At 41.7% G+C, this 16,681-nt stretch overlaps 1 protein-coding gene across 1 annotated transcript in view; it reads right to left on the bottom strand.

Moving 5' to 3' along the window:
• Positions 1-2,154: 2,154 nt before the first annotated feature.
• LOC126474811 (uncharacterized) overlaps positions 2,155-16,681 on the bottom strand; it is a 105,501-nt gene continuing 90,974 nt past the window's right edge. Inside the window, exon 5 of the mRNA XM_050102284.1 lies at positions 2,155-2,464. Within this exon, the coding sequence (XP_049958241.1) occupies positions 2,368-2,464 (97 nt within the window). The 3' untranslated portion in view covers positions 2,155-2,367. The remainder of the gene's footprint in view (positions 2,465-16,681) is intronic.

Genomic DNA, 16,681 nt, shown 5'->3' with positions numbered 1-16,681 from the left:
GAAATGTTTTGTACTCGGTGCATGTGCCCAACATTTAATTCATGTATCTAAATATTCTGTAAATTGTAAAAGTTCATTAATTAAAGAAAAAATTTCTTGCGATGGCAAGTCCAAATGACTCACCATCGCTGCCAAATTTTTGCCCCCCCCCCCCCCCCCCCCCAGTGGAGGGTTATGAAACACGTTTGTAACGTAGCAGCGATGGTGAGGCATGATAAAATCTTTGACCAGAGAGCCTTTTATCGTGGTTAGTCTGTGCTTGACCGCGCGAGAGTTACGAGCAGCACTCTGTCGGTAGCAGTAGCTCAGTTCAGTTGCGTCCAGTAGTCGGTCGGTAGTAGTCGTGCAGTACAGTTGCGAGCAGTCTGTCAGTGGGCAGTCTGTGAGCAGTGCAGTATGTCGATAGTAGCAGTCGAATGCAGTTGTGTGTGAGGAGTCGGCGGGCGTCGACATGGCATTCTGGTCAAGATTCAGGATGAGGTATATTATTTTTAAATGCGCTCAGCTAATAATGTAAATGAACTGTAACTAATTTGTGCAATAATCGCCCCAATAATAATTTTGATTTCAAAGCAATTTTTTGCAAAAGACGCATTTAATTGAACCAACGATTTCCTTCCATTTCCTTTAAAGAAAAGTTTCAGTTAAATTTCAAAAAAGAAAAAAAAATTATTTGCAATGCATTTCCTCCAAGCCGTGGCCAACAATAAGAGCAGAAACTTGACATGCAGTTATACTGAGGTAAGAAATTAATTCTGATTTTTTGCACAGGGCCAAAGACCGATATTTCGGTTTAATTGAATTTTCATTGTCACTGAAGTTTCATTAGCACTGAATTATCTTTTATTATATTTTTGTGGGAGATTACACCAGAGTCAGATTGCGATTCTCTTTTTTTATTGTCATTAAATTTAATTGCTAGGGAGATTACTGTTTCAAAATTTCTCTGGGGAGCTTACACTTAGCTCAATGACCATTAGCATTCAATAATAATATCTTTAAAATTTCGGTGGAAAGGTTACAACATGAAATAGGAAATATTTATGTCAAAAACCCTCGAACATTTTTTATGACAGAAACATTTCAGGGGGCAATATAGCGTCCCCAGTGCTATATAGATCTATAGTTCTGCACATCTGTTCACGTCCCCTTTTAAAAACGGGGATGCACTTCTATTCCACAACTTTCCTATACTCATTTATTTTATTGCTATTTATTTTATTCTGATTACCTCTTCAAGCTATTTTAGTACTCTTGTCAAGTATTAATTCTATTTAATTGGGATTGTTAATTTAATTTAAATTCTTGTATAGACACTGCTGTCTGAGTTTAATGTTAATGTTTTACCTGATTTGCGCCCTTCATATTTACTTACTGTTCAGTTTTAACTTTTGAATTACGTTGCATTGCATTGTTAAAGATGGCATGTACACTATGTTCATGCTCCACTGAATATGAGCAACTTCTTTTCCAGTGTTGTTAACAAATTTAACTTTTTTGATGACGATAGTTAAAATTTGATGATGGCCTTGTAAACCAAACATCAGACAACTAAATGTATTAATTCAGTAGCACTTGCACTGTAGTTGGTTTTTCATTTACAATCAAATACTGCTAAATTACAAAGAAAACTGCTACTTCCAGTGCACATTTCTGAAGCAGAAGAGTTCTGTATGCAGTTACAAATTTGTCAATATTAACATGTTATGTGAATAGCTGTATGGTTCCGGGTACAGCTTCTACGAAGTTAAAGTATTTGGCAACATTGTTTCATTTGCACAATCCTTATTTGAATCAAGTCTAAATGTTTGTGAATCGCAACAAGGTGTTTGACTGTTAGCGATAGAAAACTGCTAAATATACTCTACAACTACGGTTTTACAAGCTCAGAACTTGCTACTCTGTTCAAATCATATGTGAACAATAGAAAACAAATCGTAAAGTTCAACATTTTTTGAAGTATATTCTGTATCAGTGTCGAGTGCTAAACGAAGAGTAAGAACAACAGCAAGAATGAGACAATTCTCACAAATGAATCTCAAACATCATAACTTACAGAATATATAACAGCAAAATTGATGTTCATATATTTCTAGGCGACTGTTGTTTACAGTTAAGTTACTATAATTTTCCAGTGAGTTAAGATAAGTAGGAACTGTTTGGCAATAAAATTTTCTAACAATTTTATGTATATACATAAACGCTTGAATAAAAATATTTTCGAGACTAACAATAATTGCGAAATCCCGTAAATTCTAAAAAATATCTAAATTCTTCCAAATTAAATACTTTTCTAAAAGACTATGGCACTGCCTAGTTATTAAAAATTCGATACATTATACCACAGTAAGACTGTGTGATGTTGCGTTAGTCTGGAAGCGGCTTAAATAATGATGGATCCAGTTGAGGTATCTTGATGGGTTGCAGATCATCTTCATCTTCCAGCATTCCTATTAATGGATTCCTGCAGAGAAATAAAATTTAGTATTTCAGCATTATATAATACAGTGGGCAAAAGGAATATAGCCTAAAAGCTCAGTCTTTGGTTCTTTCCTGATATTTCTCAGGCCTGAAAATTTCCATTTTACTCTTATTTTCGTATTTTAGTTGTGAAGGTAGACGTCAAATTGTGACGGCTAGAAATGATTCAGTATTTCTGTTGGCGTGGAAACTCAGAAACTTCCCCTCTCACGGTCATATGGTACCGCCTAGGCCTTCAGTGCCTCGATATTTTACTCTGCCAAGGCAATGACGTTCTCAAGTCTAACCCTGAAATCAGATCCTCTCTCCCTGATATCCTCCACACATTACCCACTGTCACCTTCCATTAACCTTCGCAGCGTCCTAGTCAAACCACATAATACTGCCAAACTGTTATACATATCAACACTCCTTCAGCTGAAATAGTCCCCACTATGAAACCAGCCCCATGCACCCTCCCATTAAAACATACTACAGTCCCACCACTGATCAATTCTGCGGTATAAAGGCAGAAATAAAGCACATTGTTTATCAACTAACTTGTCTCCACTGTACAACGTTTTATATAGACATGACCACCAAACCATTGGTTGTGCACGTGAATGACACAGAAGTACAGTCTATTCTGAGGATACTTAGCACCCAATTGCTTGGCATGTTCTACAGAATGATCCAAGGGACCTGAGTGCACGGTACATAACACAGGCTATCTGATTGCTCAAACCCAGTTCTGGTTTCCCTGAACTCTGCAGATTGGAACTTGCCACGCAACACATCCTTGCATCCTGACTCTCATGGATTAAATCTTTGTTAACGTAAGCGTCATTTTTTTCCGTTATACTTATTATTAAATACTGAGTGTCCATAAACACCCACTATGAATGCAAAACATCATAACTTGGAAATTATTAGAGATAGGGAACTGTGGCTTGTTATAAAACTTTTGACCTCTCTCAATGTTTTTCCCTTCATCCTTCAATCCATATTTGAAATGGAGTACATCAAAATGCCGACAGAACAGTAGGTACAAGTGTTAACTGGTACCCAGAATCAAAATCTGTGGCACTGTATTGCGGAATTTTTGACACCACTATGAGAGAGCACCACAGGCAAAAACAAGCATAATGAGCTGGTTCCAAAACTTTAAAAAGGCAGGCAACAACTTTCCTGGAAGAGGATGTCCGCCTGTGTCTCAAGCACGTGACAGAATGCCGGCTGCATTACAAAGTAGCTCCCAGAAGTCAGTTCGTCGTACATCACACGAATTGCAGGAAACAAGATCAGCTGTCCATAAAGTGTTGCGTATGTGGTTATACCTGTTTGCGTACAAACTTCAAATGGTACGAGTATTGCAGTCAAACAGTCGTTGTCTCTGATCTGCATCAGCGTGTTATCTGCTCGCCTCCATGGATGCTGACAACGACTACCTGAAAATTATCTTTCATTAGGTGGAACAACGTTCCACATTTCTGTATGTGTGAATCGCCACATCATTAGGATTTAGGGCTCCGAAGACGCACACAACACATGTGAACACATCTGTAATACGTCGCAGCTTAATTTTTGGTGTGGCGTAATGCACGGTTGATTGACAGGCTCATGCTTCTTCGCTGTTAAATCCTGAACATACTCGAACAGTTCCTGGAATCGTAGGCTGACGAGATGCATGTGTCCATCGTCTTCCAGCATGATCGTTCACCTGACATTGTAGAGGGTGTTTCATTAGGAGTGAAACGGTTTAAAATCGTACCGTAATTTGCAGTTTCTAGTTTTGTGCGCTTCCAGGTGTGAAAATATTCAGTAAAATTTGCATCTTCATCATGCAGCGACTCTCACTTCCTGAATCTTTAGAAATCATTTAAAAAACTTACCAGAGCGGCAGCTCAGATGTGGGTGCTCATCGTTTGCGTCGCCATCGCCGTTTCTCTGCTGAGTCTGAGCGAGATTTCATTCGAAATCACATCCACACTGAAGGGAGGCGGTGCACCGTCATGTTGTACCCACAACCTCCCACGAACAGCCACCGTATGTTCTCCAACAACTCAGGTAGAACTCTTTGCACGAACCTCAAATACAGGTGACCATTCAGGCGGCTAGGTAGAAGATATGGCCCAATGAGACTGTCGACTACAATGCTGACCCAAACGTTCAAAGCAAAACGTCCTTGATGGTGTGACTATCACAGCGTGAGGGTCTTCCTCATCCCACACATGACTATTCCTGCTGTTCGAAATACCATCACGATCAAATGAGACCTCGCCAGTAAATAGCATGATTTGGACGAAATCTGGTCGATCAGTCCATTGTTGGAGCAACCACTGACACAATGCGACGACCCTTGGTGCAAAGTCTGTCACAAGCACTGCATGGACTCGTTGTGGGTGATATGAGTGTAATTGTTGTTCGTGGAGTTCTCGCCACACGCTAGTATGTGCAGCGTCCATATCAGACGCAATACGGCGAGTACTTGTAGTAGGGTACGCTGCAACACAGTCCAGTACCTCCTCTTCAAAATCGGGTGTGCGAGTGGTCCTCATGTTCGCAGGTCCCTCGTTTCATCTTACCAATGAACCAGTCTCCCGCATTCCTCGATCGACAGAAATAAACTCCCGTCGTCACGGATGATGCCTGTGTGGAAATCGTTCCCTGTACAGCCTTGCAACTTACAGCATTGCAACGTACTTCCCCATAACACAAGGTGCATGTCAGTGAGTTCTGCAAAACTGGACCAGTGAACCAGTACCATTCCATCGTATTATACTGTACGTCTCTGGATAGCACTGAGTAATGAATGAACATGTCATTGATTCATGGCACGTTCTGTCATGGGACAATGTACATACGATACAACAGAGCCACCTAACGGACAAGTAAACAAAACCTGAATCATGACTTCCTAGCAATAATGCTCGTCCTCCTTGTTTCCTTATAGGGAATTAAGAATGTACATGTAAACAAACAGCACAGTACGTGTAAACCTGTATGCATGTTAGCTGTAAATAAGCTAGAAAACAGTAACGCTAGACAAAGCTGTAGACAAGTTTATTTCCATATTGAGTTCCATTTGAGTCCATCAGTAGATCCGGTTTCACTAGGCATGGCCTGCACCTGAATAGGTACGGGAAGGGGAAGCTGGCAAAGCTTATAGGTGACAGCGTAGTGGGTGGTGGTGGGATAACTCATGGAAAAATTCCTGTAGTAGCTGGTGTTAGAGCTGCACCTTTTTTAGACTGAAGTCAGCTGATAGGTACACCTGTTTAAGGGGAGTCCCTCTCACTAAGGGCTCTCCTTCAGAAGTCGTCATGTTTCCAAGCAGAGAAGGAATTACCATATTTCATCAAAATATAAGAGGTATTAGAGATAAAGTTTGTGCGTACATTGCATATTAAACCAGAGACCTAGAAACGACACAGAGGCTTCGTCCCACCGTAGCCCTCAGTGGTTCACAACCCCACAAAAGGCCACAGCAGTCCACCTACCCCACCACCGCCCCACACCGAACCCAGGGTTATTGTGCGGTTCGGCCCCCAGTGGACCCCCCACCCCCCTCTCCACCCGGGAACATCTCATTCCAGACGAGTTCAACCCCAGTGTTTGCATGGTAGAGTAATTATGGTGTACGTGTACATGGAGACGGTGTTTGCGCAGCAATCGCCGATATAGTGTAACTGAGGTGGAATAAGGGAAACCAACCCGCATTTGCCGAGGCAGATGGAAAAGCGCCCTAAAAACCATCCACAGACTGGGCGGCACACCGAACCTCGACACTAATCCGCCGGGCGGATTCGTGCCGGGGACCGGCACGCCTTCCCGCTCGGGAAGCAGCGCGTTAGAACGCGCGGCTAGCCGGGCGGACTTAGAGATAAAGATAGTGAACTACTTACAGATGCAGACTCTGAAATTATTGGTATATCGGAGCACCACTTAAATAATTCGACAATTCAGAGGCTCCCTTTACCAGGATAAAGATAAGCTGTCTGTTTTTCAAGGAGTTCCTTGCGGGGTGTGGAGTCGCCACGAATTTAAAAAACAGTATTCCATTTAAGTCCACAGACATATCACGGCAATGCACTGAACAGATATTTGAATGTTGTGCAGGGGCAGTTGAATTTAATGAAACTAAACTTGTTATTGTTGTTGTTTATAGACCCCCTTTCAGAGCATTTCTGCTCAAGCTAGAGAGGGTTCTTGATTCACTTTATACAAAGTGCCAGAAATTAGTATTATTTGGTGACTTCAATATTAATTTTGTGCATGATGGTGCAAGAAAAAGGATGTTGGTAGATCTCCTAAACTCATATGATATGATGCTGTGTTTTTTCCAAGTACGGTGCAGGGGAACAGTAACACAGTCATAGACAATATTTTTATTTATTCTTCATTACTAGATGGGCATTCTGTTAGTAAAAGAGTGAATGGCCTTTCAGACAATGATGCACAAATTTTAACACTGAAAGGCTTTAGTACTCAAACAAATGTCACACATAATTACAAAATGTGTAGGAAAGTTAATCCAGTAGCATTAGAGAGTTTTTTAAACCTCGTCAAGGAACAAGAGTGGCAGGATGTTTATAGTGCTGATAACATAGATGACAAGTATAATGTTTTCCTTAACACATTTCTCATCCTCTTTGAGAGTTGCTTTCCAGTAGAACGTTCTAAATGGAGTACTAGTAGTAAAACGCAGCCTGGGTGGCTGACTAGTGGGATAAGGATATCATGTAGAACAATTTGGGAATGCTAGAAGCAGTCAAAATCAAGTTACAGTAGCCCATTAATATAGTACTGTAAGGTATTAAAAATGTTATTAGGAAGGCAAAGAGTATGTGATATGCAAATAGAATATATAATTCAAAGGATAAAATTAAAACCATATGGTCAGTTGTGAAGGAAGTGTCTGGTCAGCAGCACAAGGTCGACGATATAAAGTCAGTTAGTAGAAAAAATATTTCTATTACTGATAAATCACATATATGTACAGTATTTATCAATCATTTTCTGGGCATTGCTGGTGAATTAAATAAAAATTTAGTTTCTACAGAGAATCGTATAACTCTCTTGGCAAATGCCTTTCCGAGATTGATGTCTGAAATACTCCTCTGTGATATTGACAAGGGGGAGATTGAGTCAGTAATTAAATCACTCTTATGGATATGATGGAGTGCCCAGCAGAATATTAAAGTACTGTGGTGCACATGTTAGCCCTGTATTTAGCCTGAACGATTAAATTACTCAGTAGTAAAGCCGCTTTATAAAAAGGGAGAAAGGGATAATTTAGACAATTTTAGACCTTTTTGTATGCCATCAGTTTTTGCTAAAATTATTGAAAAAAGTGTATATGTAAGAATAATTGATCATTTTATATCACACGGTTTACTCTCAAATGTACAGTTCGGCTTTAAGAGTCATTTAACAACTGAAAATGCTATATACTCTTTTATGTGTGAGGTATTGGATGGTTTAAACAAAAGGTTTCGAACGCTAGGCATATTTTTTTTACTTAACTAAAGGTTTTCTGTGTGAGGTATTGGATGGTTTAAACAAAAGGTTTCGAACGCTAGGCATGTTTTTTTATTTAACTAAAGGGTTTGATTGTGTTGATCACAAAATATTGCTCCAGAAGTTGGACCATTATTGAATATGGGGGGTAGCTCACAATTGGTTCACCTCTTACTTTATCAACAGACAAGGAAAGCCATTTTTCATAGTATTGAGAATGGTTGTGATGTGGCGTATGAGTGGGGTACAGTCAAAAGAGGGGTGCCCAAGGGATCAGTGCTGAGGTCACTCCTGTTTCTTATTTATATAAATGATACGCCCTCTAGTATTACAGGTAATTCTAAAATATTTCTGTTTGCTGATGACCTAGCTTGGTAGTAAAGGATGTTGTGTGGATCATTGGCTCGGTTTCAAACAGTGCAGTTCATGACTTAAGTTCATGGCTTGTAGAAAATAAAGTAACGCAAAGCCACTGTAAGACTCAGTTTTTACAGTTTCTAAAAGCAATTCACAAAACCAGACGTTTTAATTTGACGGAATGGGCATATGATTACTGAAACTGAACAGTTCAAATTTCTATGTGTTCAGATAGATAGTAAACTGTCGTGGAAAGTCCATGTTCAGGATCTTGTTCAAAGACTTATTGCTGCCATTTTTAATATTGGAATAGTGAAGTAAGTGATCATTCGAGACGAAAATTAGTCTTCTTTGCTTATTTTCATTCGCTTATGTTGTGTGGTATTACACAGTGTGAGGCAGCTAAGTCATAACACCCCTTGTATCTTCCCAACCGTAATACACTCCTGGAAATGGAAAAAGGAACACATTGACACCGGTGTGTCAGACCCACCATACTTGCTCCGGACACTGCGAGAGGGCTGTACAAGCAATGATCACACGCACGGCACAGCGGACACACCAGGAACCGCGGTGTTGGCCGTCGAATGGCGCTAGCTGCGCAGCATTTGTGCACCGCCGCCGTCAGTGTCAGCCTGTTTGCCGTGGCATACGGAGCTTCCCTCATTGTTGGATAGGACGACATGCTGAAGTGAAGTGGCCAGCCCGGTATCCTGATTTGACCCCTCTTGATTTTTTTCTGTGGGAAGCAATCAAACATAAAGTGTATGCTCAAATACCAACTACGCCAGACGATATGAAGCAACGTATCATCGAAGCGTGCGCTTATATCTCACGTGACAACCTCGCAGCCGTACATCTATCATTCGAACGGCGACTGCAAATGTGCACTGCAGCAGAGGGGAAGCATTTTGAGCACATGCTTCAGTAAAGTTTTGTATCATGTACAGTATGTATTTTGCATCTTTGTGTGTATTTGCTTCGTATTGTGATCAATAGTAAATATTTTCAAATAATAAACAAATACGTACGAAATAATTGTAACCACTAAGGGCCTCTTCGTTTACATTTGTATTTCTGTTACGTAACTGTATCAACATCTTGCAGTATTTTAATACTGTATGTTGTCTACTATTTTGGTATCACAGCTGTCAAATAACTGAATAATATTCTCGCGACATCATCAGTTAATTTTTGCGCAAGATATCGCAGTATGTGTTACTATTGTCGGGTAAATAGGCGTGTTTGTGTAAGGACGGACTCGCGACGTTTACCATGTACTCTACATAACAGGATAGGTCGCATTAGACAATGCTGCTTCGAGGAGAACGCGATATGAGAACACATCTGTGTCTCAAAAACTATTCGCTTAAATATTATGATATACACATATTTGAACCCGTCTTTTTAAGCCCATTATGTTACGCTAAAATTTACCATAGAGTTCCATTAAAAAAAAACCAAAGATGCGGTCCCCTACGGCACTGCGTAGGATCCTACGGTCTTGGCGTGCATCCGTGCGTCGCTGCGGTCCGGTCCCAGGTCGACGGGCACGTGCACCTTCCGCCGACCACTGGCGACCACATCGATGTACTGTGGAGACCTCACGCCCCACGTGTTGAGCAATTCGGCGGTACGTCCACCCGGCCTCCCGCATGCCCACTATACGCCCTCGCTCAAAGTCCGTCAACTGCACATACGGTTCACGTCCAAGCTGTCGCGGCATGCTACCAGTGCTAAAGACTGCGATGGAGCTCCGTATGCCACGGCAAACAGGCTGACACTGACGGCGGCGGTGCACAAATGCTGCCCAGCTAGCGCCATTCGACGGCCAACACCGCGGTTCCTGGTGTGTCCGCTGTGCCGTGCGTGTGATCATTGCTTGTACAGCCCTCTCGCAGTGTCCGGAGCAAGTATGGTGGGTCTGACACACCGGTGTCAATGTGTTCTTTTTTCCATTTCCAGGAGTGTATTTGAAACCGTCTTTTTAAGCCCATCATGTTGCGCTCAAATTTAACATAGGGTTCCGTTTAAAAAAACAAAGATGGTCTCATATCTCTGTAATAAAAAATAGCACAAACGTGAAATGTGATGTATTCAAGTAGCCCCTTTCCTTGCAATTCTCTGTCCAAAGGGCATTTTGTATCTATTACGGCTGGGGAGATACAAGGGGTGTTACGACTTAGCTGCCTCACCCTGTATTTTGTGGTAACTCTTCCCAATCTAAAAGGATATTTTTGGCTCAGAAACGGGCAGTTCGGGCAATAAGTGGTGTAAGTTCACAAACCTCTTGTCGACCCCTGTTTACGAGTCTGCGTATTTTGACTTTGGCTTCTCAACAAATATATTCCTTACTGTCATTGCTTGTCAACAATATTAGCTTATTCCCAAGAATATACAGCTTTCACTCAGTTAATACTCGGCAGAAATCAAACCTGCAACTGGATCGGACTTCCTTAACTCTTGTGCAGAAAGGTATTCAGCATACTGCTGCATCCATTTTCAATAAGCGACCACAACAATTCAAAAATCTTAGCAATAATCCACGCGCTTTCAAATCGAAAGTGAAGAGTTTCCTCATGGGTCACTCCTTCTATGCTGTCGAGGAGTTCCTTGAAAGATTAAGCTGATTCTTGTTGTATTGTTGATTGCGTTTACTTAAACTTAAGGCTTGACTTTTTCTGGTTCATAAACATTTTATGTTTATCTGTTATTACTTTTATGTTGTAATTTCACGTACCGACAGGTTCCATGACCTTGGAGATTTGCTCCTCAATTTGGTCCTACGGAACTTGACGTGTAAATAAAAAATAAAAATCTTCTCAAGCTGGATTCTCCGACTCCAGGTTCCCTACCTGAAATTTTTTTCAGTGGAGCATGTTCTATGTCCTGTTACATTTTTGCACTCTCTTACGGAAACGCTCTGTATGCGATGTCATGTTTGCATAGATTCTGTGTCCCATGCATACATTCGCATGGTCGTGACTGTGAAGTTTGTCAAAAGAGCCATGTACTTGACGCTTAAAATGTAGATCGAACCCTTTAACCATGTATTTGTTTGTCTGGTTCTCTATTTTAGGGTGACTGAACATGTTTTCGATTCCTTATAAATTCCAAGGTGCAGTCATTACGTGATAAGTCATTGATTCAATTCATTTCCGTTTCTGCTCAGCATTTCCAGAAGATAGCAACTCCGATGGCCTTGTTGTTTCCCTCGATCAGGTCCTGTGTTGTGCAGGGTTGTTCAAGTTATAAGTGCATAGATTAGATTGCCAAACTGATTAAAGTATCATTTGATTTAGATTCCAGAGCAGAGCTTTCCAAACTTTTTCTCACTGTAGCTCCATTCTAATAAATACAGTTTTAGGAGATACCCTTTCACTAACATCAATAAAAGAGATTCTAATATAAGAATTAATATTTTAAAGAAATATTAATTTTCGACTTGTACATTAAACAACGTTTCACAGATACAAAACTTTGCAAAACTATAATGAATTCAATGATTCACGTGGGCTTGACGAAAATTACAAATCTGTCTTTTGTTAAATAGGATCTTGGACGAATTCATACACATTTACCCATCTAACTCTCTCAAACTTCCACGTTCAACTACTTTTATATTTGTCGTAATAGAAAATGCGTTTTCACACTAAAATGTTATAGCAGACTGCAGCAGAACGATTAGCACCGTTTTCCTTAAATGAGTGTAATCTTGCGGAATAGAAATCCGGAAGTTGCATACATCTACATCTACATCTACATCTATACTCCGCGAGCCACCTTGCGGTGTGTGGCGGAGGGTACTTATTGTACCACTATCTGATCCCCCCTTCCCTGTTCCATTCACGAATTGTGCGTGGGAAGAACGACTGCTTGTAAGTCTCCGTATTTGCATATATTTGCATAAATCTGGTTGTTGGTACTTAAGCTGTAACGTGTGGTTGTTCTTCAGGTCTGCCAGTTTCTCCACTTCAGCAAGGTGAGGTTAACAACTGCCGGAAAGCGCGAAAGGATGTCGCACGACGCCACACTCATTTGTACCTAGCGTTGGGAAATATCCATTCAATCTCTCATTTAATTGCACTAAATAGTCATGAATGAATGGTTATCTTCTGTTACTATCCCCAAATTTAGATGGCGATAGAAACGTTTCAATATTGCATCCTTTTGTTCTCTCGACCACACCTCGAATTTTATCTCTTAAGGCGGCAGTTTCGTCTCTGACGGTAAGGTGATTTACGCCCTTACCTGACAGACTAGCGTTTGTCTTGTTGGGTATTGCAAATAAATCAGAAAGGAAGGCTAGCTTTGTGTTCCAGAGCTGATCTTTTAATGCTCAAATAACTCCAGCACTGCACTCTTAAGTGCACACACACGAGTAAATATTTCCCTCTGGTCAGCCAGTGGACTTCTGTATGAAAGGGGAGGTTACGACGCTGCGTTCCTAGCTTATTTCAGCGAAGTCTTGACGTGAGAGGCCTGCTCTTAATGTAATTTACCATTTTAACAGTCTTGTCCAAAATTGATTTAAAATCTTTTCCAATGGTTTTTGTTACGAGCGCTTCATTAGGTAGAAAGCCGTGTCCGTTATAATCAATTTTTCGTTTTGTTGTTTCGCCACTGTGAATCCATTCAAGCAACCTGTAACTGAATGGTTGCCATCAGTGCATATGCCGATACAATTCTTTCGCGACTTTTAGTCCCGATGTATTCATTTATTGCTTCATACGTAATTGTCTTGCAAGAGAGATATTGTTCAACTATGTTTCTTCATCAGCGAAGCGAATAGACGAAACGAGCCGAGCTACGCCACTTACATCGGTAAATTCATCACATGAATTGCAAACATTAAATTTGTTTCATTAACTCGAGTCTGAGGAAAATGTTTAGAGTTTTGAGACATATCCTGAATCCATCTCCCAACTGTATTAGCTGCCAAGGGTATTTTCTTTTACACCACGTTCACACTCAGGGCCAAAGATTGTTTTCACTACAACACAGCAAACTGTAATGATGTCTTCCTCTGCAGCTACTTGAAGTAACGTATCTGTTGCAATAATCTGTTACAAGGTAATTAGCTTCCTGAGCTACGTCAGGGATCTTAAATTTCTTAGTAAACAAAGAGCTCTGCAGATTCTTCAATCATAGAATTTCTCTGAAATAGACAAAACTTTTCTCTTGTAAATGTTTGTCTTTTGTTGAAATATGGCTCAGAAATTTTTGCGGTACTATGGTCGTGCAGGAAAGTTTTCCTCCACGACTCCGTCGTAGGACATGAAATCATTCATCTCCACACCATGTAACACCATTTTTAAGTACCATTCATTATGCAGCCTCCCATTTATGTGATCACTGCCTGTGTTCAACGTCAACGTGAAATGACCACGCACACATGGCAAGCGTGTTGGGTGGATGCAAAAAAACAGTGCAGCCATTGTCATAATGCAGAAATGGAGCGATTTATCTGACGTTCAAAAGGGCATTATCAGTAGCTTGAAGTGTGGCGACCTTTTGGGCACCCCATTTTTCACCCTTCGTTAATTATGTAGTCCCTGTAGTGGCATTACAGCCACCTCAGATATGTAGCGAGCCATCAGAATGAGTTATTATAGGTATAACAGGGCATGACAGAATTTGTTTGGTGCTACCATTAATAGCTGTGGCACTAGATTTTTTTTTTCTCAGGCAGTGAGGAGAAAAAATGGTTCAAATGGCTCTCAGCACTATGGGACTTAACATCTGAGGTCATCAGTCCCCTGGAACTTAGAACTACTTTAACCTAACTAACCTAAGGACATCACACAGATCCCTGCCCGAGGCAGGATTGGAACCTGCGACCGTAGCGGTTGCGGTTCCAGACTGAAGCGCCTAGAACCACTCGGCCACAGCGGCCGGCGCAGTGAGGACAGTAGGGAAACATGATCAGGGTGGCAGAAGTGAAAGAAACAGCTGTAAATTCTTCCAGGAAAACATTCAGGCTTCTACAAAAGGGTGACCAATTGCTTGTGAGCGCAGGCAGTGGCATCTCGCCATAAAGTCGACCCACGAGAGCAGCTCGGTCTTCAGCAGGACAATGGACAGTGGTTTGCATTCCTGAGGAATACTGTCTACCTTAGGTGTGCGACCGACAGAGCTTTATAATTTGCTCTTGGACAGAAAGCATTGCCCACCACAGACGTGGAATGCATGCGTGTTTCCCCGACGCCATGTTTAGTGGGGGAGAGCATAGATGCTGGCAGCAAACTTCGTCATTGCACAAATACCGTTATGCCATGTCTAAACAGGCGTTCTGGCGCAGTGTTATATGAACGCCGTTGGTGCAATTTGTGTGGGCAGCTTGGCCATTGGAGGGGACACGTTTTGGCGACTTGACAAGTATTTGGTGTAGGAGGGCAGAGAGGAGAGATTTTTATGGCATTCGGTGGATGTCCACTGTAGAGGACGGTATGGGCAGTTCAGCCGAGGTAGTTGATCACTTGTGACCGGTCTCCAAATCACCTGTTGAGCAGTTCAGTGGTGGGTATATGAGCAGCCCAGGCCTATCAGCAATCTTTGTCTGAGGTCTCAGTCTTCACTGCAGCGAGTTCATCTGACCTGCAGCCCTGTATTTCAACAAACTTACGTGGTATCACGTTCAGCTAGCGGTTCACAATCTCGGTCAGTACCCCACTTACAGTCAGAAAGCAAAGTCGCGATTACCTTGAGGCAGGCATCATTTTAGCTCCTTTTCCCCTTTAATAACTTTGCCAGCCATCGACATCACCTGTCACCGTGAATTTTGTTTCATGTTTGTTTTTTTTGTAATTTTATCTGTATGATAATTCCGGGAATCCACATGTTGGATTTGTAATAAACTGAGTCTGAAAAGAGTAATATTTCATTTTGGGTTCGAATTCATCCTGGTGATTCTAATTATAATAAATATTTGTGAACTGAGGGTACATAATAAGGGTAGGAAATCTTACAAGGTTTCGAGACGAGAGTTGAACCATTTTCGAAATATCTAAGTTTGCAAATTGTTCAAGTGCCACCATGGATAAAGTATACCATTCATGGCCAAATGGTGCCATCCAAAACTTTCGCCAATGGAACTGTTCTGCACCATGAGCCATAGATGACAGGGTTGAATGACGGCTGTGGAGATGTGTACAGGCGAAAGAACATGCAACTACTGAGCAGCTGACAGCCCAGATGGCCCGAGGGGCTACCAACAGTGTCTCCTCAGTGACCATCTAGCGAATGTTGCTGCATATGGGCCTCTTCAGGAGGTGCCCGGTTCATGCACCCATGCTGAATTATGTTCACTTGTAGCAAAGGCTGGAATTTACACACCTGTATCACAGCTGGAGATCCACTGAGTAGCGACAAGTGCCCTTTTCCAACGAATCTCGTTTCATGCTCCATTATAAACATCGCTGTTGACATGTAGGGTTTGAAACATCTGGAAGCGAACACCCTGCAAAAATTGCGAGAACGGTGCAGGCCAAAGGACGGCCTGGCGGATGTCGTTGTGGGATCCCTTGCGTGATCCCGTCAGTCTTGCAGGAACAGTGGATCAACACAAGTATGCATCTATTCTTGGGGACCATATCAACCCCTACGTACAGTTTGTTTCTCCTCATCGTGATGGCACCTACCCGCAAGACAATTCAACATGTTACGCAGCTCACTTGCAGAGCACCAATATGAGTTTACCACACTCTCCTGGTTACCAAACAGCCTGGCTGTAAGCCCAATCAAGAGTCTATGGAGCCACCTCGACAGGGCTGTGCTCGTCATGGATCCTCAGCTGAGAACCCTAGTCCAGCGCGCCACAGCAATCCCTGTTGGCGCCTTCCAGAGTCTCAATGACCCTGTTCCTGCCTGTCTTGTAGCAGTCCGCACTGCAAAGGATGGTTCTTCAGTCTTTCGACAGGTGGTGACATTCATGTGACTGGACAGTCTAATATACTTTGAAAGAAGTAAAGGAACGACACATGTTACGAACGAAACAAAAAGACTGAAGGAAAATACGATTAATATCACACTATCATCGCTTGAAGAAATTGTTAATAGACGCACAAATAGAGAGCACCAATGCACATTAACAGAAGAGAGGCATCTACTGGCACAACTGCAAGTTACGAGGTGCGACAATAAAGTAATGAGACTGATAATGAAAAAAAAATGTTGCTTACCGTTTTAGTCAAGTTTAGTGTTGTCTCCTTCAAAGTACTTCCCTTCTGATTGCACACACGTTTTTCCAGCGCTTCTGCCACTGACGGTACCAATTCTGGAACTCATCTTCTGTAATATCCTCCAAGACCCTTGTCACAGCTTTTTGGACATCTTGTGTTGTTTG

The sequence above is a fragment of the Schistocerca serialis genome, chromosome 4 (assembly GCF_023864345.2).
Source record: "Schistocerca serialis cubense isolate TAMUIC-IGC-003099 chromosome 4, iqSchSeri2.2, whole genome shotgun sequence".
Taxonomy (NCBI): Eukaryota; Metazoa; Arthropoda; class Insecta; order Orthoptera; family Acrididae; genus Schistocerca; species Schistocerca serialis.
The sequence above is the reverse complement of the archived record's forward strand: the minus strand, read 5'-3'. Positions and strand labels throughout refer to the sequence as shown.